The sequence below is a fragment of the Myotis daubentonii genome, chromosome 5 (genome assembly GCF_963259705.1).
Source record: "Myotis daubentonii chromosome 5, mMyoDau2.1, whole genome shotgun sequence".
Classification (NCBI taxonomy): domain Eukaryota; kingdom Metazoa; phylum Chordata; class Mammalia; order Chiroptera; family Vespertilionidae; genus Myotis; species Myotis daubentonii.
Genome location: NC_081844.1, coordinates 7,351,027 through 7,374,041, shown reverse-complemented (window position 1 = coordinate 7,374,041; position 23,015 = coordinate 7,351,027). Strand labels below are relative to the sequence as shown.

General features: G+C 51.8%; 1 protein-coding gene across 3 annotated transcripts; it reads left to right on the top strand.

Annotated features, from left to right (window-relative positions):
- The first annotated feature begins 3,788 nt into the window (after positions 1-3,788).
- On the top strand, positions 3,789-19,841 carry IBA57 (iron-sulfur cluster assembly factor IBA57). Of its 3 annotated transcripts, XM_059695780.1 has the most exons (4): positions 4,405-5,078; positions 16,549-16,712; positions 17,990-18,330; positions 18,612-19,841. In XM_059695780.1, exons 3-4 carry the CDS (start codon positions 18,231-18,233, stop codon positions 19,001-19,003), a joined length of 492 nt encoding a protein of 163 aa, XP_059551763.1. In that variant the 5' UTR covers positions 4,405-5,078; positions 16,549-16,712; positions 17,990-18,230; the 3' UTR covers positions 19,004-19,841. The 3 variants fall into 3 exon arrangements, with proteins under 3 accessions (XP_059551761.1, XP_059551763.1, XP_059551762.1); XM_059695778.1 differs by lacking the exons at positions 4,405-5,078; positions 16,549-16,712 and adding an exon at positions 3,789-4,199; XM_059695779.1 differs by lacking the exon at positions 16,549-16,712.
- The last annotated feature ends 3,174 nt before the right edge of the window (positions 19,842-23,015 follow it).

The window sequence follows — 23,015 nt, the reverse complement described above, 5'->3', positions numbered from 1 at the left end:
AACAAACCATAAAAATCCCTTTCCGTGTCCTTGTCAACCTGGGATGGCCATGAGGATGAAGGGCTGAATCTGGGCATAGAACTGTCCCCCTGCCTATCCCTGTCTTCCCACCTGGCTCAGGAGCAGGCCAGTGGGGTAAGCCTCTGTGCCTGGTGGGGTCTCTGGTATCAGCTCAGGCATGAGATGGGGGCTGTATCACCTGGACTCTTCCCCACAGAGTTCACAGCCCCACACTCCCCTCCAGGTTCATCAGAGTTAGCTCTGCCCCATCTCTGGCCTCCCACCTCTGTCCCCTCCCCTAGCAGACCCCCCAAGAGCACACAACTTGCCCCCACCTCAAGACTGGGCCCAGTCCTAGCCGGCTTGCCTCAGTGGCTAGGGCATCAGGCCTGCGGACTGAAGGGTCCAGGGTTTGATTCCGGTCAAGGGCACATGCCCGGGTTGCGGGCTCGATCCTCACTAGGGGGCCTGCAAGGAGGCAGCCGATCAATGATTCTCTCTCATCATTGATGTTTCTATGTCTCCCTTCCTCTCTGAAATCAATAAAAATACATTTAAAAAGAGACATTAACAATGTAGAGTTAAAAAAAAAAAAGATTGGGCCCAGATACCACCTCCCAGCAAAGCTGCTCTAACCATCTATGAATGCATTTCTCCAACTTTCTATTTGAAATATTTAACTTACAGAAATTGTGAATAATAAAATAAACTGTACCACCCTTCACCTAGATTCACCAATTGTCAACGTTTTGCCCTGTCTGTCTGTCTGTCTGTCTGCTATGTCCTTGCTGGTCTTCTGCTCACACAGCTCCCACTTGTGGGGCTGGCCCCTTCTGGGGTCTGTGCTCCCCCAACTCTGACTTCCCAGCTGGGCCAAGTGCGTGGTGAGGGACACAAGCAGCATGCCCAGAACCCCCAGACCCTCCATCCCGCCCAGCTGGCTTCCTGGCTGTGACCAGTCAGACCTGGTATGTGGCTCCCCTGACCACTGGCCCTTCGTGGAGGTCTTCCTCTGCCACCGGGCATTCCAAAGGTGACCCAGCACCTCCCTGCCAGCCCCTGAGGACAACACGGGGTGGGGGCACATTCCTCCGGCCTCACGTCAGCCTGTACCCCAGCCAGCAGAGAAAACTGCTTCCCACTGGCCCTGCTGCAGGAAGGGCCAGCAGGCAACCTGGGGCCACCTGGAATCTTCCTGACATCCCAGTCAAGGCTAAGCCTAGCCTGCTTCACTACCTGGGCTGTTTAAATGCAAATTAACTAAAAATTGTCAAATGAACATTCCAGTTTCTCCCCACTTGGCAATGCCTCAGTGAATGGAACAGACAGCACCTCCCACCATCCTGGGGTCTGCCAGCCAGCGCTGCTCCCAGGCCCCTCCTCCAGGAAGCCTTCCTGGGTCTCTGCTGTAGCCTGCCCATCCTGACACTAGGGACCCTGGCATATGAGCACCGCCCAACTGCTGCCTCTTCTCAGTCCCCATTGCTTCTTCTCATGCCACAGCTCTGGAAGGAGCTGTGGCCAGGCCTCAGAGGTTCCCAGGAGCTGGGGCTGCAGCCAGATGCAAATGTGCGCTCTCCTGCCTCTGAGGCCACAGGACTGGAGTCATCAGGAGGGGTGGGGAGCTAAGAGCTGGGAAATGGCGGGTGTGGGGGTCTGACCCCACTTCCCAGATGCTGCTGAGCCAGGGGTGGTTTCCTGTTATTCTCTCCTCATGGCCTCCTCCCTTCCCAAAGGCAGGATAAGGAAGTTGCCCTGTTCTGGGGGTGTCAGAGCACCCCCTCCCTGCAGTCTCCCTGAGTAGCTGGGGAGCTGGCTCCAGCCATGGAAACGGATGAGGATGAGACGAGGCCATTCCATCTGATCCTGCCCCAGGGAAGGAAGAGGTGCTGGAGACAGAATCAATGGCCAATGAGCAGTGATTCAATCAATTTGTGCCTGTGTGAGGACAGCTCCGTCAACTTCATCAGGGGTTTGGAGAGCTTCTGGGTTGGTGGAAGTGTGGAGATGCAGGGAGAGCAGTGGGCACAGAAAGCATGGAAGCCCCATACCCTGCCCTGCGCATCTTCCATCTGGATGTTCTGAATTATCTTATCTAATAAAGAGGGAATATGCAAATTGACCGCCACACCATAATGGTCAAGATGGCTGCACACACAGTGGAGGCTGAGTTCCTGTAATGAGCCTTAAAGAGCAATCAGTAATCTCTCTCTCTCCCAATTTTTTTTGGGAGGCAGCTAAAATTTTTGGTGGCCTCGCTTTGGTGAGGTTTAGGAAAAAAAAAAAAAAAGAACAATCAGTAGGGACCTGAGGCTGTGTGGCACTGGGCTGGGGCAGGAGACCTGAGGCTGCGCCCCCCGCCTGGCGGGGCTTGATGGGGGGCCTCAGACTGCGCCCCCCGCCCGGCAGGGCTTGATGGGGGACCTCAGGCCACATCCCCTGCCCCAGGCTGGAGGACCTGAGGCCATGTCCCCTGCCCCGGTGCCAGGCTGGGGGACTTGAGGCCATCCCCCCCACCATGTGGGGCTTGCTGGGGGACCTCTAGGCACGTTCCCCGCCCTGGCCGGGGGACCTCAGACTGCTACCCCTGCCCCGGTGCCAGGCCGGGGGATCTGAGGCTGCACCCCCTGCCTAGCAAGACTTGATGACCCCCCCCCCCCCCCCGGCCTTGATGGGGGTGGGGCTGGCCAGGTCTGGATCTAGCCCAATGGGGGTGGGGCCAGCTGGGTCTGGGTCTCATGTGATTTCGAGGTGCACGTGGGTGGGCAGGGACTTGACTCTGGTTCCCTTGGCATGCCCCAGACTCTGTCAGACTGAAGATTTTCATATACACTTTACTAATTTTCTTTCATCTCTGACACTTCTATTATAGAGAAAGGGCAAATAGCAATACTAAAATATTTCCTCTAATTAATACCCTTTTAATGTGCACGAATTTCATGCACCGGGTCACTAATATTCTTTATAATAAGCTGGCAATAGTAAGTCATGTTCCTCTGAATTCTGTGAGCCACTCCAGCAAATTAATGGAACCCAAGGACAGGGTTGTGGGAGCCTCAAACTAGAGGCTCTGGTTCTTCACCTGTGGGACACCCAGCTGAACTGCTTGCGGTGTGGACCTCCTGCGCTTTTGTGCATCTTTGGTGATCAGAGTGTCATAAGTGAAAGGAGTGTGAGCGTAAACAACACACAGGATGGATTTTCATGCACAAAGCCAAGAGCGGGGTCATAGGAGGTATCCCCACACCCATGTCTATGCAGCACCTTCACAACAGCCACGGGGTGGAAGCACCCCAAGAGTCCAGCAACGAGGCAGGTAAACAAAATGTAAGGGGATGTTATTCAGCCTTAAAAAGGAAGGAAATGCTGACACACTGTGGATAAGCCTGGAGGACATCGTTCACAGTGGCATCAGCAATTCCTCTCATATGAGTCCCCAGAGAAGTCAGGTTCACAGAGAGAGCGGAGGGGAGCAGGGGGATGCCAGCGGGCGAGGAGAGGGGGACTGGAGTTTGATGGGTATGGTGTTTCAATGTGGGAAGATGAGAAAGTGCGGGATGGCGGGGATGGCTGCACGACACTGGGCATGCGCTTCATGCTCCTGACCTGTGCACCTGAAAAGCGCTGAGGCGGCAGTAAGCAAGCAGAAACTGCTCAGACAATCCATGGCGGGCCAGGGCAGGCGCGCCGGGCCTGGAACAGGATCCAACCCCGCGGGCAGGGCGGGGCGTGGGGCTGGCGACCAGCCCGAGGCTCCGCCCCATCCACGTCCCGCACTTGTTCCGCCGGCCGCCGGGGGCCGCTGTGGAGCCCACCGTGGCCGGGTCGCTCCTTCCCGCCGCCGTGCTCGTGCCCAAGATGGCGGCCGCGGCGCTGTTCCGGGGCGCGGCTCCAGGGTGTGGGGGACCTGCCTGGCGCTGGCGGCTGCGCGCGATCTCAAGGCACCGCCTGGCCTCTGGCGCGGGCGGCCACGGCAGCGACACCGCTGACGGCGCGGCCTGGGCCTGCTTCCCGCTGGGCGAACGCGCCCTGGTGCGCGTGCGCGGGCCGGACTCGGCCCCATTCCTCCTGGGGCTGCTGACCAATGACCTGCCGCTTCCGGCTCCTGCGGACGGTGCGGCCTCGCCCCCCGCGCGTGCGGGCTACGCCCACTTTCTCAACGTCCAGGGACGCACGCTGTATGACGTCATTCTCTATGGGTGAGAGCGGATTGTGGGGAGAAGGGGAGCCAGGGGAGGCGCACCTTGGGGGAAAGTGGGGAGTCTGAGGCAAGAGGACCACCCCAGCGAGTGGTCGGGAGCTGGGAGGAGGGGCATTTATGGGAAGGGCACCGGAAGATGGGAGGTAGCCTGGGGAGGGCTTCCGGCAAGGCTTCCGTAGGTGGGCGGGAGGGGCCGAGGGGCGGGGCGGGCCCGGCCCGCCCGGCTCTGGTGGTGGTGGTTGCTGGGCGCCCCCGCACCTGCCCTTCGCTCCGCTTCAGTCTTGCCCTGATCGCCCGGTCTTCATGGCCCGGAAAAGGGAGCCACGACTGCAGGGAGTTGCTTCTGCGTGAGCGGCTTGGGCCACGACTTTCCGAGTTCTGGGTGTCCTCCGCATTTCCCTCCCAAGTCTCCCTGGATCCAGGGAGAGCCGTGTTTGGTGTTTTACATCCATCTGGCGACATTCCCATGACCCACGTGCGGGCCGTGGGACCGCCCACCAGCGCACTTGCAGTGTGTGGGAGCCCCGCCGGGCGGGCCCGCAGCCTGGGCCCCGCTGCCCGCTCTGTGTGGGCGGCCGCCTCTTTCTCATTGGACTCGCAGGTGCTCGTTCTAGAGTAGCTTGTTGAGAGGTGGATGCTTCGGGTGACTTGGACTCGTTATAGCTCTGCAAGTGGTCTTACCTGATGGTTTGCCGGGAATAAAACCCCAGGAGCAGAATGTCACTGAGAATTGTGAAGCCATGGCCCGTCTTCCTGAGCTGGTATTTCTGTTGGGAAGCGTTACGCCTTCTTGTTTTGGGGCCCTGCAAGCTTGTAGAGCAAGCATGTCAAACTCGCGGCCCACAACGAATATTTTTGCGGCCCAGCCAATATAACGGTATGTAGGAAACATTTTAATAAAAATTAAATGAACTACAACGTTCGCTAATGACTGATTACTATAATCTTGTTGCATTCATTTCCCTTAAGCACCTTATGCGCAGGCGCACCATTTCTCTCCACTAATACCAGCAGCGAATATTTTAGTAGCTCATTCCCACATCATTAGTCTTGTACTGACTTGTTTGGTGTGCGCAACAGGAAATATTTCGCTTTCCGAGAACAAGAAAAATAAGGTTTATTTGCGTTACACTTATTTTTTTTTTAAATATATTTTATTGATTTTTTACAGAGAGGAAGGGAGAGAGATAGAGAGTTAGAAACATCGATGAGAGAGAAACATCGATCAGCTGCCTCCTGCACATCATCTACTGGGGATGTGCCCGCAACCCAGGTACATGCCCTTGACCGGAACGGAACCTGGGACATTTCAGTCTGCAGGTTGACGCTCTATCCACTGAGCCAAACCGGTTTTGGCACGTTACACTTATTAATTTGTGCAGTTATTCAGTGTCGTAATTTAATGTTCAAGAAAAATATTAATTTTTATTAAAATGTTCTATTGAGAGCCCTAGCCGGTTTGGCTCAGTGGATAGAGCATCGGCCTGTGGACTCAAGGGTCCCAGGTTCGATTCTGTCAAGGGCACATGCCCAGGTTGCAGGCTTGATCCCCAGTAGGGGGCGTGCAGGAGGCAGCCAGTCGGTGATTCTCTCTCATCATTGATGTTTCTATCTTTCTCTCCCTTCCTCTCTGAAATCAATAAAAATATTTTTAAAAAAAATGTTCTATTTATGTTAACAATGACTCATTTATTTCAGCCCTTTGTATTCAGCAGGTCTCTATCGAAATAAACCTATGTTTCTATGAAAATTGAAGCTTTTGTTTTTTTGCGGCCCACATACACTTAAACCTTGTTTATTTGGCCCGTGTTAGCCTTTGAGTTTGACATGCTTGTTGTAGAGGCTCTTCATCTGATGATTATTTTGGGTCTTCTTTCCTGTGGTGTTGCCAGAAGCTTGGTGGGTGCTGTGGCAGTGAATGCGTCAGTAGGTATGCCCTGCAGGCAGTCACCGCCTGCTTTCCTGTGCTAGTGGATGCTGCCATGCCCATTTGTTGCATACTGTCTGGGGCTACTATGCCCTGGGTCCAATGGATTTGTGATGGACGCCCAAGCCCGAATTGTTTATTATCTGGCCTTCTACAGAAAACATTTGCCACCCCTGTTGTGTTCCATTCAGAGATGCCATCATCTTTGTCTCACATATCTTACTACATTCCTCTAATTGCTTTAATTTGCTTATGTTAGAACTTGCAAGGTTTTTTTTTATTATCTTGAGCCCTCTATCAGTAATTTTCAGTAACATCTATTTCAGTCATTACTCTTTAATTTATCAGCATTGTAATGATGTGTTTTTTTAAAAAAAACTTTTTTATTGATTTCAGAGAGGAAGGGAGAGGAAGAGAGAGATAGAAACATCAATGATGAGAGAGAATCTTTGATTGGCTGCCAGCTGCATGCCCCCTACTGGGGATCGAACCCAAAACCCAGACATGTGCCCTTGACTGGAATGGAACCAGGGACCCTTTAATCCACAGGGCAATGCTCTATTCACTGAGCCAAACTGGCTTGGGTTGCAATGATGTTTCGATTCTCAAATTTTGTTGCTGTGTCTGCCATCTGCCTTTACATCCTTTTGCCTTTGTGTTCTTTTTATGAGTTTATATTCTTGCTAGAGGCCTGGTGCACGAAATTTGTGCACTGGTAGGGTCCCTAGGCCTAGCCAGCAATCAGGGCCGATCGGGGCCTTCCTTCCCCTGGCTGCCAACTGCTGGCCAGGGCCTTCCTTTGTTTCACACCGTCCCCTGGTGGTCAGCACACATCATAGTGAGCGGTCAAACTGCCGGTCAGTCGAACTCTGGCGGGGACAATTTGCATATTAGCCTTTATTATATAGGATAAGTTGCTCTATGGTGTAAAGCAGTTTCTTAGTTTTTCTTTCTTCATACTTTCCCTGTAGTCTGGAAGGTCATTGCCTAGCTGCTGTGCCAGCAGGTCTTGTCCCAGATATCAAATTTGTGATAGTAGATTTGGCATCTCTTTCTGGATGTTGCTTGTGCCCTGATTTGACCTGGAGAAAAATTAGTTTTTCTCTCCCAGCTAATTCCTGAGAATGGGATATCGCTTACTATTTGGTGTGCTAAGGGAATTGAGGGCCACTGTAATGATACTTCCTGACCCTCGTTTAGAATGGGTCTTCTTTCCATCAAAGACACCAGAGAGGTAATGTGTTGGTTCCCCTCAGCAGTGGAGGGAAGGGGGCATGCGGACATGCCCCATTCCTTGGATGGGTGCTCCTGGAACTGGGGGGTTGGTGGGTGATGTCCAGATTCATCTTCAAGTTCTCTTCTGTGATGTGAGGCTTTGGGGCCAGAGTCCACTCTCCTGCCCCGCCTGATATCTCTTTTCTGGCCTAACCCCTCTCGTTAGTTCACGGGCTTAATTCATATGCTTCTTCCCACCTGGTTGCTGTTGGCCATTTACCTATGTCTGATCTCTTTGGGAAGAGAGCAACATTGGGTTTGACCGCCTCCTTGGAGGCCCATGTGCCTTTCTGCTTTCTCTGTGTTAGCTCCCTACCTGCTGTTTTCTCTGCCTCTCTCTCTCTCTCTGGAATTTTTCATTTTAACTCTCACGCTTCTAATTTCCCATCCTTGAGTCATTTCTCAGAGCACCCTGTTGTGTCTTGGGTGCAGCAACTTCTCTCAGGTGTAGCTTTTTGTTTATAAAGTAGATTTTACTTAGGTCAACCTTAAAAATAAAATAGACTGTTATTTTACCAGCATAATGAGTTTATTTGGGAATAGCAGAGGTATTGAAACTGGGGACATGCAAACCATGGTGAAACCATACACAAGTCTAGAGAGAAGAGCTACTTTTATTTTTTTATTAAATACTAGAGGCCTGGTGCACAAAAATTTGTGCACTCGTGGGTAGGGGGTCCCTCAGCCCGGCCTGTGCCCTCTCGCAGTCTGGGACCCCTCGGGGGTGACCACTTGCTGGCTTAGGCCTGCTGCCTGGAGAATTGGGCCTAAGATGGCAATCAGACATCCCTCTGGCAGCCCAGCAGCCCTCAGGGGATGCCCACTTCCCAGCAGGGAGCAGACCTAAGCTGCAGTCGGACATCCTTGGCGCTGCTGAGGAGGCAGGAGAGGCTCCCACCACCACCGCTGTACTGGCAGCCATCAGCCTGGCTTGTGGCTGAGCAGAGCTCCTCCCATGTGAGAGCGACCTGACCACCAGAGGGCAGCTCCTGCATTGAGCATCTGCCCCCTGGTGGTCAGTGTGTGTCATAGTGACCAGTCATTCCCAGTCTTTCTGCTGTTAGGGTCAGTTTGCATATTACCCTTTTACTATATAGAATAGAGGCCTGGTGCACGGGTGGGGGCCGGCTGGTTTGCCCTGAAGGGTGATCCGGATCGGGATGGGGGTCCCTCTTGGGTGCCTGGCCAGCCTGGATGACAGGTTGATGGCCGTTTTCAGGCTGGTGGGCAACTGAAGCTCCCAGCCTCTTTTTTAAAATTTTTTATTTATTTATTTTTATTCTGGGATTTATTTACCTTCTATAGCTGTCACTGTAGCTGAGAGACGGCTCCAGCTCTGAGGCCGTGGCTGGCTGAAAGCAGGTATTTGAGTTTGTTTAGCTTCTATAATTGAAACTCTGTTGCCATCACTGGCACTTTAAGCTCTGAGCCCGCTGGAGGCTGAAAGCAGGTTTCTGGGTTTGTTTAGCTTCTATAATTGCAACATTGTTGCATCTGGAGGTCAGAGCTGGGCTGCAGCACGTGGGGAACCTTGGCTTCCTCCATCACTGGAGCAAGCAAGCCTCCTGTTTGCTTCAGCTGCCTGGCTGCCGGCCGCCATCTTGGTTGGCAGTTAATTTGCATATCTCACTGATTAGCCAATGGGAAGGGTAGCGAAGTTACGGTTAAGTACCATGTTTGTCTATTATTAGATAGGACTAGAGGCCCGGTGCACAAAAATTTGTGCACTCGGGGGGGAGGGGGGGGCCCTCAGCCCGGCCTGTGCCCTCTAGCAGTCTTGGACCCCCTCGGGAGATAACGACCTGCTGGCTTAGGCCTGCTCCCAGGTGGCAGAGGGCAGGCCCAATCCCTAGGTGCAGCCCCTGGTCGGGCTCAGAGCAGGGCCGATTGGGGAGTTGGGGCGCCGCCCCGTCATGCACAGAGCAGGGCGGATTGGGAGGTTGCGATGCCACCCTCAGTCACGCTCAGGGTAGGGCCGATTGGAGGGTTGGGGCACCGCCCCCTGTCACACTCAAGGCAGGGTCGATGGGGAGGTTGCGGCGCCACCCCCTGTCACGCAACGAGCAGGGCCCATCAGGGGGGTTGGGGCTCCGTAAAACTGTTATGCACAGAGCAGGGCCCATCAGGGGGTGGGGGAGCTCCCCCCTGTCACACACAGAGCAGGGCCCATCAGGGGGTTGGGGAGCTCCCCCCTGTCACGCACAGGGCAGGGCCCATCAGGGGGTTGAGGAGCTCCCCCCGTCACTCAGAGAGTAGGGTCGATAGGGGAGTTGGGGCACCGTCCCGTCACACACAGAACAGGGTGGATCAGCGGGTTGGGGCACCGCCCTCTATCACCCACAGAGCAGGGCCAATCAGGAGGTTGGGGCACCGCCACTGTCACACTCAGGGCAGGGCCAATGGGGAGGTTATGGCTCTACCCCATCACACACAGAGCAGGGCCCGTGGGGGGGTGGGGGGGGCGTTGGGGCACCGCCCTCTATCACCCACAGAGCAGGGACGATCAGGGGGTTGGGGTGCCGCCACTCTCACACTCAGGGCAGGGCCGATGGGGAGGTTATGGCTCTACCCCGTCACACACAGAGCAGGGCCCGTGGGGGGCGGGCGGTTGGGGCGCCGCACCCTGTCACACACAGAGCCGCAGGGCAATCAGGGTGTTTGGGTGCTGCCCCCTATCACACTGATCCCGGTGCCGGGAGGCCTCTTGGCTCCGCTGATCCCGGTGCTGGGAGGCATATTACCCTTTTACTATATAGGATAGAGGCCTGGTGCACGGGTGGGGGCCGCTGGTTTGCCCTGAAGGGTGTCCTGGATCAGGGTGGGGGTCCCCACTGGGGTGCCTGGCCAGTCTGGGTGAGGGGCTGAGAGCTGTTTACAGGCTGGGGGTGACTGAAGCTCCCAACCGCTCCTTTTTTCCTTTTTTTTTTTTTTATTCTGGGCCAGCTTTAGCTTGAGGCTTGGCTCCAGCTCTTAGGTTTCTGGCCTTTGCATACAATGTTGTGATCCTGCTGGCTGAAGTCCGGTGGTATTTGTTACAATGTTTGAAACTGCAGGCTCAGAGGCCTGGAGCCGCAGGCGGGGAACGTTGGTTTCCTCCTCACTGAGGCAAGCAAGCCTCATGTTAGTTTCAAGCTGCCTGGCTGGTCGCCATCTTGGCTGACAGTTAATTTGCATATCTCGCTGATTAGCCAATGAAAAGGGTAGCGGTCATACGCCAATTACCATGTTTCTCTTCTATTAGTGTAGATATTTTTATTGATTTCAGAGAGGAAGGGAGAGGGAGAGATAGAAACATCAATGATGAGAGAGAATTATTGGTTGGCTGCCTCCTGTACACCCCACACTGGGGATCAGCCTGCAACCTGGGCATGTGCCCTGACCAGGAATCAAACCCTGACCTCCTGGTTCATAGGTTGACGCTTAACCACTGAGCCATGCCAGCAGAGGAAAGAGGGGCGTTGGCAGGGGTTGTTGTTCATTGGAGGAGAGCAAGAGTTCTGGGTGGTGGTAGCTTCTCATTGGCTGAATGTGGTGATTCTGTTGCTAGGCAGAGAAAAACCTTTCTTCTTCCTGCTGGAGTCTGCAAAAGGCAGTTGAGTGGAATTCATGAGAACTTATGCTTAAAGGCTTCCTGACTGTGATTTTTAAAAAAAATATATTTTATTGATTTTTTACAGAGAGGAAGGGAGAGGGATAGAGAGTTAGAAACATCGATCAGCTGTTTCCTGCACACCCCCTACTGGGGATGTGCCCGCAACCAAGGTACATGCCCTTGACTGGAATCGAACCTGGGACCTTTCAGTCCGCAGGCCGATGCTCTATCCACTGAGCCAAACCGGTTACGGCTTCTTGACCGTGATTTTAATGAGGTGTTTCTTTATTCACTTATACACATTTAGAGTAATTTTAACAAAATTGAGGGGAAGGTACAGAGATTTCCCATCCACACATAGTATGGGAAATCTCTACTGTCAGCATCTCCCACCAGAGTGGTGCATTTGTTATATCTGATGAACCCATATGGACCAGCGTCCATTGTTTACATTAGTAGGTTCAGTCTTGGTGTTGTGTATTTTGTGGGTTTGGACAAATGGATAATGACATGTATCCAGCATTGCAGTATCGTAGAGTAGCTTCACTGCCTGAAAATCACCTGTGCTCCCATAATTCATCCCTCCCCTCCACCAACCCCTGGCAACCACTGATCTTTTTACTGCCTCCTAGTTTTTGCCTTTCCCAGAATGTCAGATAGTTGGATTGTACAGTATGTGGTCGCCTCTGATTGGCTCCTTTCATTTAGTAATACATATTTAAGTTTCCTCCATATCTTTTTTTAAAAATATATTTTTTATTGATTTCAGAGAGGAAAAGATAGAAACATCAATAATGAGAGGGAATCATGGGTTGGCTGCCTCCTGCACACCCCCTACTGGGGATTGAGCCCACAACCTGGGCATGTGCCCCTGACCAGAATTGAACTTTGGATCCCTTCAGTCCACAGGCCAACGCTGAGCCAAACCAGCTAGGGCTCCTCCATATTTTGATGGCTTGTGATAGCTGATTTCTTTGTAGTGCCGAATAATATTGGTTGTAGCATAGTTTATTTATTTGTTCACTTATTAAAGGACATCTTGGTTGCTCCCCAGGGCCGGCCAGGGGAAGGGAGGGAGGCCTGGCCAGTGGCCGGCAGCCACTAGGGACCCAAAGTTCATGCACTGAGCCTCTAGTTATAAATAAAGTTAATGTAAACATCTGTGTGCAGGTTTTTGTGTCGACATGTTTTCAACTCTGAGTTAATACCAAGGAGCGTATGTTTAGTTTTGTAAGAAACCTTTCAATGTGGATGCACCATTTTGCATTCCCACCAGCCCTGTATCCTCACCCATGTCTGATGATGTCAGTGTTCCGGATGTTGACCATGCTAGTAGGTGTGCATTTGTGTTTCCCTGAGGTCATATGATGTGGAGCATGTTTTCATGGCTCATTTGCCTTCTGTGTACATCTTCTTTGGTGAGGTATCTGTTAAGGTCTTTTGGCCGATTTTTAAATTAGGTTGTTCGTTTTCTTATTGTTGGGTTTTAACTTTTTTTGTGGGTTTTGGATGACAGTTCTTTGTAAGAGGAGACTTTTAAAATATTTTATTTCAGTCTGTGGCCTGTCTCCTATTTCCTCTGAAGAGATTGTATTTGTTGTTGTTCTTAATTCTCACCCAAGGATATTTTTTTCCATTGATTTTTTTAGAGAGGAAGGGGGGGGAAGAAAGAGGAGAGAGAAGCATTGATGTGAGAGAGACACATCAATTGGTTGCCACCCACATACTCCCCGACTAGTACTGGGGATGGAACAACCCAGGTATGTGCTCTCGACCAGAACCAAACCCACAACCCTTCAGTGTGCAGGCCAGTACTCTTACCACTGAGCCACACTGGCCAGGGCTTAAATATGTTTTTATTTATTTTTTAGAGAGAGAAGAAGGGAGAGGGAGACAGCGAAATGTCAGTGAAAGAGAGAAACATCAATTAGCTGTCTCCTGCACCCCCCCCCCCCCCAACTAGGGATTGAGCCCACAACCTGGGCATGTGCCCTAACCAGGAATTGATGGTGAACTCTCCATGCGTGGGATGATGCTCAACTAACTGAGCCACATCAGCTAGGGCAAGGCTGTAGTTTTTGAAGGTCTTTTCTCATTCCGACCACATGTGTGTTTCCTGGGCCTCCCACTTCTTGGTGGAGGCCTTCCTCACCTGCTGGCTGCTGAGGAGATGCTCCTGGCTCTGGTTCCAGCTGTGCTGCTTTGGTGGGACACTCTCATACCTGTATGCTAGTCTTTGGGGGGTGTTTTGCCTGGGCTGCCACTAGGGTTCAGATGGTCCCCCACTTCCTTGTTTCCAGTCATGATGTCTCTACCTCTACCTAAGATTTTATTTATTTATTTACTAGGGGCCCGGTGCACAAAATTCGTGCACTGGGTGTGTGTGGGGGGGAGTGTCCCTCAGCCCAGCCTGCCCCCTCTCACATACTGGGAGCCCTCAGGCGTTGACCCCCATCACCCTCCAATCGCAGGATCGGCCCCTTGCCCAGGCCTGACGCCTCTGGCCTAGGCGTCCAGCCCAGGCAGCGGGGACCTGCAGTGGCAGCGGGGGGCGCTGTGATTGCGCGGGCTCCGCCCCTGCCCCTGCAGGATGCCTCTGGCTGAGGTGTTCGGCCCAGGCAGCGGGGACCCACAGCTGCAGCGGCCCCACGATCGTGGGCTCCGCTTTAGGCCCAGGCAAGGGGCCCCTAGCTCCTGGGACTGCCAGCTTCGACCGTGCCCAGCTCCCATTGCTGGCTCCACCCCTACTTCCTGCTATCACTGGCCAGGGCGGAAAAGGCACCTGATTCTCCGATCATGGCTGGGGGGCAGGGCAAAGGCGGCCCCAGGGCTGCCTTTGCCCTGCCCCCCACCTCTTAGCTCCCCCCTGGGTTTCCGATCACTGTCAGTGGCAGGGGGCTTCTTCCTGCTTTCCCTTTCGCCTCCCTGCATTGTGCCTACGTATGCAAATTAACCGCCATCTTGTTGACAGTTAACTGCCAATCTTAGTTGGCAGTTAATTTGCATATAGCCCTGATTAGCCAATGAAAAGGGTATCGTCGTACGCCAATTACCATTTTTCTCTTTTATTAGTGTTGATTTGTGTATTTTTAAATATATTTTTAAAATTGATTTCAGAGAGGAAGGGAGAGGTAGAGCGAGATTGAAACATCAATGATGAGAGAGAATCATTGACTGGCTGCCTCCTGCATGCCCCCTACTGGGGATTGAGCCCACAACCCAGGCATGTGCCCTTAACTGGAATTGAACCTGGGACCCTTCATTCCGCAAGCTGACGCTCTACCCACTGAGCCAAACCAACTAGGGCTACCCAAGATTTTAAAAGTAAAAATATACCTGCACATGGTTAAAAAAACCCTAAGAATGTTAAAAGGCTTTTGGAAAATGACTGTCAACATTCAGGTAAGATACATTCAAACCTGTGAAGAGTTTTTGTGAGTTTATTTGCGCCTAACTGTTGACAATTGCCAGGAAGCAAAATCTCAGCGGATCAAGGATCGAGATAATGCTCCAGAGAATAGTAGTTTTGCACCTTATTTTATATATTACAATCAAAGGAGGAGACATAAATGGGTTACATGAAATCCACTGGTGATAGATTAGGGAGGTGGGAGAAAGCAAAGTGGGGAAACTTCTAGGATTGGATAAAAAGTAAAATGATAGACACATACTTCTTTTACTTTGATGGGTGCAGGATAGTTAACAGTCAACAATTAGCTCAATGACAGTGAGGGGATCTGTGGTCTCCACAGAGCAGTACTTGTACTTTGAGGGGTCTGGAAAAAAAGGAAAATTACTTTGACATTCTAATGATACTAGAGGCCCAATGCACGAAATTCATGCAAGGGGCTTGACCCTTCATCATCTGGAAGGACATCTGGAAGGTCGTTCGACTGTCTGGTCTAATTAGCATATTACGCTTTTATTATTATAGATGTTATCGTAGATGCAAAAAGACAATAGACATGCTCAGTTAAGGTAGAGATCGACCTTTGTCAGGGAAGATATGGCCTAGGACATGATTTCTCACCATAAACTGCTTTTAGTTAAGTTTAGTTTCAGATTATCCTTTATGGTTACTTTAGGTCCCTGAATTAGCAAGGTCACCATGCAGACCTCTCCTGAGCTTGTTAGGTTAGCATGTGGCCCCTTTTCGTCCACAACTGTCTGCTGCCTTCCTGCTCACCCACATGGATCTACCCTCCCCAGAAGCAGCTCCTTTTTAAGAAACTTTTTATTTTGATGTAATTACAGATTCACACAGTGGCAAAAACAATGTACAGGGAGGTCCCATGCCTTGTAACCAGTTCCCTAAATGGCAGCATCTTGCCTGCTGTGTCCAGGGGATGGACTTGGGCCATCCATGGAGAGCTCAGGTTCCTCAGGGTCTGAGTGCTTGAGCGTGTATGAGTACGGGTCTCTGTGATTTGACCATGCATGGATACCCATGTGACCTTGAACAAGATGGAGCTACTCTATCATCACTAGGCTCCCTCCTCCTTGCCACCCCCTCAGCCCTATAGCCCCTTCCCCGTTCTCCCTCCATCTCTGTGATTATGGCATTATAGGAATGTTGTACAAATGGTCACTGCCATCATGTCCTTCATCTCCATCTAGCTGGGGTCAGTGGTCCATTCTGCTTCCTTGCTGAGAAGTATTCCATCGAGGGGATGAACCGCAGTCTGTTTAACTTTTCTCCCACTGAAGGGCAGTTTGGTGTCACTTTTTGGCTGTTACGGATAAAACTGCTACTAACATTCGTGTATAGGTTCTTATGTGAACACAAGTTTCCATTTCTCGGGTAAGTGCCCAGGAGCAGTGGCAGCTGATGGCAGTGCTCAGGTGGTAGTTGATGTTTAGTTTTATAAGGACCTATAAACCTTTTCTGGAGCTGCTGTCCTTCCATTCCCACCGGCAACACTCAGTGGTCAGCTTCTTACATCATCGCCAGCACGGGGTGGCACTGTGTTTATTTTAGCCCTTCTGACCGCCTAGTGCTGACCCTGCTGGATTTAGTGGTTTGTTGTTTGTTTGTTTTGAGAGAGAGAGAGAGATTTGTTTCACTTATTATACATTCATTGGTTGATTCTTACATGTGCCCTGACCAGGGATCGAACCCACAACCTTGGTGTATCCAGAGATGCTCTAATTAACTGACCACCCAGCCAGGGCCTGTCCCTGCTGGTTTTGATTTGTGTTCGTGTCTGAGGAGTGACACTGAACTTCTTTTCCTGTTCTTATTTGTGTCAACTTCTCTGAACTCTTCTAGCTGTTTCTTCCAGCTGCTCAGCTGACCTCACTTTTGACGTCTGTGAGGACATTTGGAAGGTGAGGGGTCAGCTGACTTGTGTGGCAGGTCCTCTCCCACCCTCCTCACCCTGTTACTCTGTTCCTAGTGGTCCTGTGGCGACTGGTTAGGTGAGACGTGTGTGGACACTACAGGGTGTGTGCATAGGGGGAGTCCACTGAGATCTGGCGACCAGTTGGTAGGCTCCGGGTGAGGCTTGGGCACCCGATGATGGCCTTTGACTCTTTTCCCTGCTCCCGTCTTAGCTGCCACCATTCTGGGACTTTGCTCAATCCACATCTGCAGCCCGGACCCCAGCTGTGCCTGGATGGCTCCACCTAGCCCCACTGTCCCCCAGCCCCACAAGTCCAGTGCTGCACTAGCCTCTCCTCTGTGCTTCTTTATCTGAAGAAGCCGAACCATCCATCTGGTCAGCACATCAGAATCCGGGGGCATTTTTGTGGATGTGGGCTGCCTGGAGTGTGGATTAGATGGTTCTCGGGCTTGCCTTGGGAAAGTGGGAGGTGGTGTGGTTAGGTGTGGCCTCACCGTTCCAGAGGGCTCCCTTCCCAACCCAGCCTTAGGACCCTGGCTTATGGGTGGCTTCTGGGGCTAGAGGAGGCAGATCTGTCCTTAGGGTGGGCGTCAGCACCTTTCTGCCTCACCTTGAGTGTCAAGACACAATCTGCTGGCCCTTGGCATGTGCATGTCTGTGCCCGTGGCCTGGGTGGGAGGGATGTGGAGGGGTCCTGTGGTGGCTGTGGGGTCTCCTGTGTGCACTGCACTGCACAGTGGGACCAGAGGATTGGGGGGCCGTGGCTGGGTTCTGCGTGCTGTTTCCACATTGTGATGCCCTGTGGGCCCACCCCTGCACTGTTATTGGTGAAGTGGGGTTCTTTTTTAAATTTTTTAAAATTGATTTTAGAGAGAGAGATAGAAACATCAATGAAAGAGAAACATCAATCGGCTGCCCCCTGCACACCCCCCCAACATGGGATGGAGCCCACAACCCGGGCATGTGCCCTGACTGGGAATTGCACTGGTGACCTCTTGGTGCATGGGTCAATGCTCAACCACTGAGCCACACTAGCCGGACAGGAAGTGGGGTTCTCAGGGTACTGCTGGATGCCCCCAAAGGAAGATGAGATATGGTAGAAAGCTTTATTTCTGTAGAATTACATCCCTAGGTTTCCAAAGTCCCATTTCCCTTCCTCCACTCATGGAAGTGTAGCTGGGGTCTCAGTAAAGCTGGAAGCAAAGCCAGTGTCCAGAGTGCCTTTCGCATCATGCTGGAGCTGGTGCAATTCAGCATCAGGCTAGTTACAGTCCATTAACCCATTGCGTGTGGGTCCACATGGCCGTGGGCCATGGGGTCAAATACAAGGAAGCAGGAGCAAAAGAGCCCCACATGCCAAGTCCCAAGAGAGGGGATTATATGTCCCAAATCCCTGCACCCCCTTGCCATGGCCACACCCATTCTGGCCAATGACTTCTTCTCCCAGGTGTTATTGACAGGGAGAACCTTCCCTGTCACCCCAACTTTACAGGGCATGCGTCTATCTGCCCTTTGTCCAGTCCCTTCCCCCAGTGTTTTGCAGGGAACATGCCTATAATGTCTGGCCTCCCCTTTGTTCCTTTCCTGTTAGTAATTACTAGTTAATTACACGGGTAGCACCACCACAAGCAGTGCCACTGTTCCTCCCGCAGGCACCCGGAGCACACTGACCAAGCTCCCACCTTCCTCCTGGAGTGTGACAGTTCAGTGCTGGGTGCGCTGCAGAAGCACCTGGTGCTGCACAAGATTCGGCGGAGGGTCACGGTGGAGCCATGCCCTGAGTTGCACGTTTGGGCCGTTCTGCCAGCCACTCCTCAGGAGGTGGGTGGGGCTGCGCCACTGCCCAAGCACCAGGGCTCTGCCATCCTCGCCCGTGACCCCCGCACTACCCGCATGGGCTGGCGGCTTCTCACCCAGGACAAGAGCCCTGCCCTGGTGGCCAGGGGCAGGCTCAGGGACGTCTGCGATTATCACCGGCACCGGTACCAGCAAGGTGTGGGGGCACCTGGGGACCAGCGGAGACTAAACTGGTGGAGTGGGAGGGGCTGGAATGCAGGGCCCAATTGAGAGCTGGGAGGCACCGGGAGGAGGAGCCAGTGGAGTGAGCATGGCTGGGGTCAGAGAGGAGGTCTTTTTTCTAGCAAGTAGGATTGAGGACCAGGGGACAGGGAAGTGGTGGCAAGCAGAGGATGGGGTGCTACAGAGGTGGGAGGGGCTGTGCCTGGTCTCCCTTGGCTGAGCCCTCACCTTGTTTCTCCCTTTCCACCCCCACAGGTGTTCCTGAGGGGGTCCACGACCTGCCCCCAGGAGTGGCCCTACCCCTGGAGTCCAACCTGGTCTTCATGAATGGTGTCAGCTTCACCAAAGGCTGCTATGTTGGCCAGGAGCTGACAGCCCGCACCCACCACACGGGTGTCATCCGAAAGCGCCTCTTCCCAGTGCAGCTCTTGGGCCCCCTCCCTGAGGGTGGCATCACCCCTGGCACCACGGTGCTCACTGAATCTGGACAGGCTGTCGGCAAGTACAGGGCAGGCCAGGGGGATGTGGGGCTGGCCCTGCTGCACTCAGAGAAAATCAAGGGCCCGCTCCACATCAGAACCACAGAGAGCGGCCGGGTGGCCCTGACTGCATCTGTGCCAGACTGGTGGCCCACAGCCACCAAGTAGCCCAGGCGTCCCTGCACTCCCACAGGGTGCCTCTGTCCCCCTCTGCACACTTGCAGGCTGGCCCTGTGAAGACATGCCTCCTTGGAAGGTCCCGAGTGTTCGTGGGATTCCTGCGGCTGCAGGTGTGCCAGGCCTTTCCAGCCGCCGTGCTTCCAGCTGACACCTGCCTCTGCTGGTGGCTCTGTGCTGGAGGAGCCAGAAGCAAGCCTTGCACCTGCCACAGCTGAGCTGAGCCCCATCTGCCAGCACACCCAGATGAGGTTCCAAACCGTGTTGCTCTGGAGGCCATTTGTCCATCAGCCAAGGACAGGAGTGAAAAGCTGTGCTTGCGGGGCCTTCCCCCACCGCCTGCACCACTCAGCCGGCTTCAGGGCAGGCCTGGCACCGAGGCAGTGCAGCCAAAGGATGGCAAGGGGCAGGTGGCTCTGGGAATTGTCTTTTATGCGGGCTTGGGGCATGTCTCAGGTCAGCAATCATATGTGGCGGGTGTGGTGGTCCTGTTGGTGGATGGAGGCACCAGCTGCCCATAGGCACCACAAAAAGTTCTCCAGTCGCACCTCTGCGCTCAGGGTGCTGGCCATAGGAGCCCTGGTACCATTTCACAGGGGGCACTCCAGCTCCACAGCATCGGCCCCTTGGTGGTCTGGGCAGCCACTCCTCCTTCCCGAGCCTGTGTGCAGAGAGGAGCTTCTGCTTGGTTTACCACCGCTGTTTTCTGATGTGACCAGGCCCCCTTTAAACCGCTGATGTCCATCCTCCCACTGCAGTGTGATTGACATTATGGGTGACCCACTGGTGCCTCAGAGTGAATATTAAAGTTTGACTTACAAGCGGCTCATGTGGAATTCTAGTTTCATTTTGTGGAAGGTGCTGGGACTTGGTTTTGTGCAGACTAGATATGTCGAGAAGGTCTCCCTCGAACAGCCAAGCACAGCAGATAAAATAGTTGAGCAAAGTTCCAGGCCCAGTTGGATTGACAAGAAGATCAGAGGCCAGGGCTTTGGGGGCTCTGAGCTGTGGTCTGAGGAGGAGGGCCAAGTGGGGAAGGAGGCATCTTGGTGCCTGGCAGGGTGTCAAAACCCTGCTGAGAACCTGCAGCCAAATGTAGGTTTGGAGTTGCCCCAGGAAGAGGTGGGGAGCATGTGCGGGGAAGGGGGCCCACAGTGGGACTGGGGCATTGAAGGTGAGGAGATGGTGAGGGAGATGGGGGAGGGCCCAGCCAGCCCCCAAGGGCAAGGCTCATCCTGATGCACGTCTCCTGGGTGGAGGAAATTAAGTTGTGTCAGCTTCTGGACAGGAAGGCATATAAATGAAGGACTCGGGAGCTCTTGTGTTAATGGCCAGGGCAGTCACCTCTCGCAGCTCTGCCTCTGGCACCTTCTTTGCATCTGTTTTCTTTTACTGAAAATTTAGCCCGCTGGCTAGTCTTTACACTGATGCTGAGACCTTGGCTCAGGAGTCCAGTTGCCTCTGTGTCTGTGTGACCTGAGCCTAGAGGCCAGCCTTGCAGGCCAGGCTGTCCCTCTTGGGTAGACGTGCATCCACAGCCGGTATCTGGGCTAAAGACATGCGCGCTTCTCATGGGACTGCGGTGTTTGTAGCACATCAGAGCCCTGGGCAAGAGTCTGAGCCATGAGAACATGGGAAAGGAGGCTGGCCCTGGGTTCTTTTCAGCACGGGACATTCTTATAACCGTCTTCAGGGTTCTCCAGGTAACAGGGACCTTAAAATATTTGGTTCAGATTCCACATTATAACTTAGTGCTTTTAGAAGGAGACTGCCACACATGGTCAAACCACACCAGCTTTCACAGAAACTTGCAGAAGGCTTGGCCTCCAAGTGCCAGTTGGGTCCAGTCTTCACATCTGCCTCCAACTTCATGAACCCTGCTCCATGAAAATTGGTGCAGGTGCCCAGAAGGCTCTTAGCTAGTTTTTACATCTGCTTTAGTTTATTTTATAAAAAGTGTAGCTCAGCTGGTGTCGCTTAGTTGGTTGAATTTTATCCCATGCACCAGAAGGTTGCCGATTGGATTCCAGGTCAGGGCACATGCCCAGGTTGTGGTCTCAATCCCTAGTAGGAGGCAGCTGATCAATGTTTCTCATTGATATTTCTATCTCTCCCTCTCCCTTCCTCCCTCTGAAATCACTTTTAAAAAACAAAAAATTTAAAAGTGTACAAGTTCTGAAAAATAGGTGGTCATAGTAAAAAACACCCCAAAATAGCCCTGCAAGGTAGTGTTTTTAGGAGCCTGTAAGTGTAGGTGTGGAACTTCCTATGGAAACCCTCCTCCAGCTCAAGCCTTCCACAGAGAAGGTTCTAAGGAATAAATAAACCTTTATTGCTAAAAAACCCCGAGGAGCCCAGAAACACTCAACCCCCAAAGAAACAAGGTCAGCAGAAAACCCACACATTTTCAGATATTTATGTAACCAGGCACACTAAGAAAAATGTATATTACTATATTTAAAGAAGTAAAATAAGGAATTTAATATTAGCAAGAGCAAGAGACTGAAAAAGAATCAAGGAGAATTTCTAGAAATAAAATATTTTAAAAGTCCATGGATACAGTTTTTGAAGAATTCGGAAACTGAAAAAATGACCCTCCAATGAAGAGCTGGTCCTAGAATGAGCACAGAAAGACAGAGGGAAATGAGGATGGGGTGAAGAGGGGCGGAGAGGGATATAACTGATCCAAGGTGGTGGGCGTTACACAGGAGAGGAAAAGACGTGGGGCAGGGGTGGTGTTCACAGAAATAGTGGCTGAGAACTTTCCAGAATTGATGGAAGTCATTCTTCTTTTTTTTCAAATCCTCACCTGAGGATATGTTGAAAGAGACAAGAGAGAGAAACAGATGTGTGAGAAAAACTAACCAGTTGCCTCCTGTTCATACCCCGACCAGGCATCAAACCCACAACTTAGGCATAACCTGACTGGGAATTGAACCTGCAACCTTTTGTTGTACAGGTGTTGCTTCAACCAACTGAGCCACCGGCCAGGGTGATGGAAGTCACCCTTAGGCTCGGGAAGCCCAGTAGGTCCCCAGCAGTGTACAGTCAAGCTTTGGTTCTCTAATGTCTCCCATTTCGAACAGTTCAGGTCTCAACCAATTTGTTCGTGGAAAAAATGCCTTGGTTGTCAAACAGAACTTCAGCTCTCAGCCCCACAATCCTTTCATGCTGATACTTCTGTGACCAGTCACATGTCTCTCAGGCGACAGACAAAGGAGAGAATGTGCGAGTATGAGTCAGTTCACCACTAAACCTTGCGTTGCTAACATCTCAGGAAATTGTGCTGTGAATATTTTCATGTTTGTTTGTTTTTTGCTTTTGTTGCTGCTCATTGTTATTAAATATGTATAGCAAGTTACCATGGGTCCTAAGAAGGTTAGCGATAGCAGCAAAGTGAAAAGGAAAGTTGTGAGGACAAATTGATAGAGCTTAAAAAAGAAATAATTGCAAAGTATGATAGAGGTGTTTGTGTGTCTGATCTGACTACCGAGTATGGCATAGTAAGTGATTAGCACAATTTAAAAACACCTCTGAAACACCATTTAAAATGTAAACCAACAAATAGGTTAAAACAGGAATCATTTGGGGATCTGGAATAGATTAATTCAATTTACATTACTTCTAGTGGGAAAAAATGATTCAGTTTTTGAACAAATCACTTCTCAAACAGCCTTGTGGAACAAATTAAATTTGAGAACTGAGGTTCCACTGTAAATAAAAAGTCCTACTTACTCACAGCTTATGAAAGTGCAGAGTTCCAAAGACAGGGAAACACTTAAATGTACTTAGAAAGAAAAGTCTTTTAAAAAAACCCTGGTTTATCAACAGAAGGAAAAAGAATATCTCCCAGGTACTGAGAAAAATAACTGTCAGCCCAGCAAAACTGCTATAAAAAAGAATGAACTCTTACTCTTTGGGAAAACATGGATGGACTAGCGGGTATTATGTTCAGTGAAATAAGAAAGACAAATTCCATATGATATCACTTATATGTGGAATC

Coding starts and splice junctions, on each gene's coding strand:
- IBA57 (XM_059695778.1), top strand. CDS start 3,859: ATGGCGGCCGCGGCGCTGTTCCGGGGCGCGGCTCCAGGGTGTGGGGGA. Junction 4,200..17,989: donor TATGACGTCATTCTCTATGG/GTGAGAGCGGAT, acceptor TTCCTCCCGCAG/GCACCCGGAGCACACTGACC. Junction 18,331..18,611: donor CCGGCACCGGTACCAGCAAG/GTGTGGGGGCAC, acceptor CCACCCCCACAG/GTGTTCCTGAGGGGGTCCAC.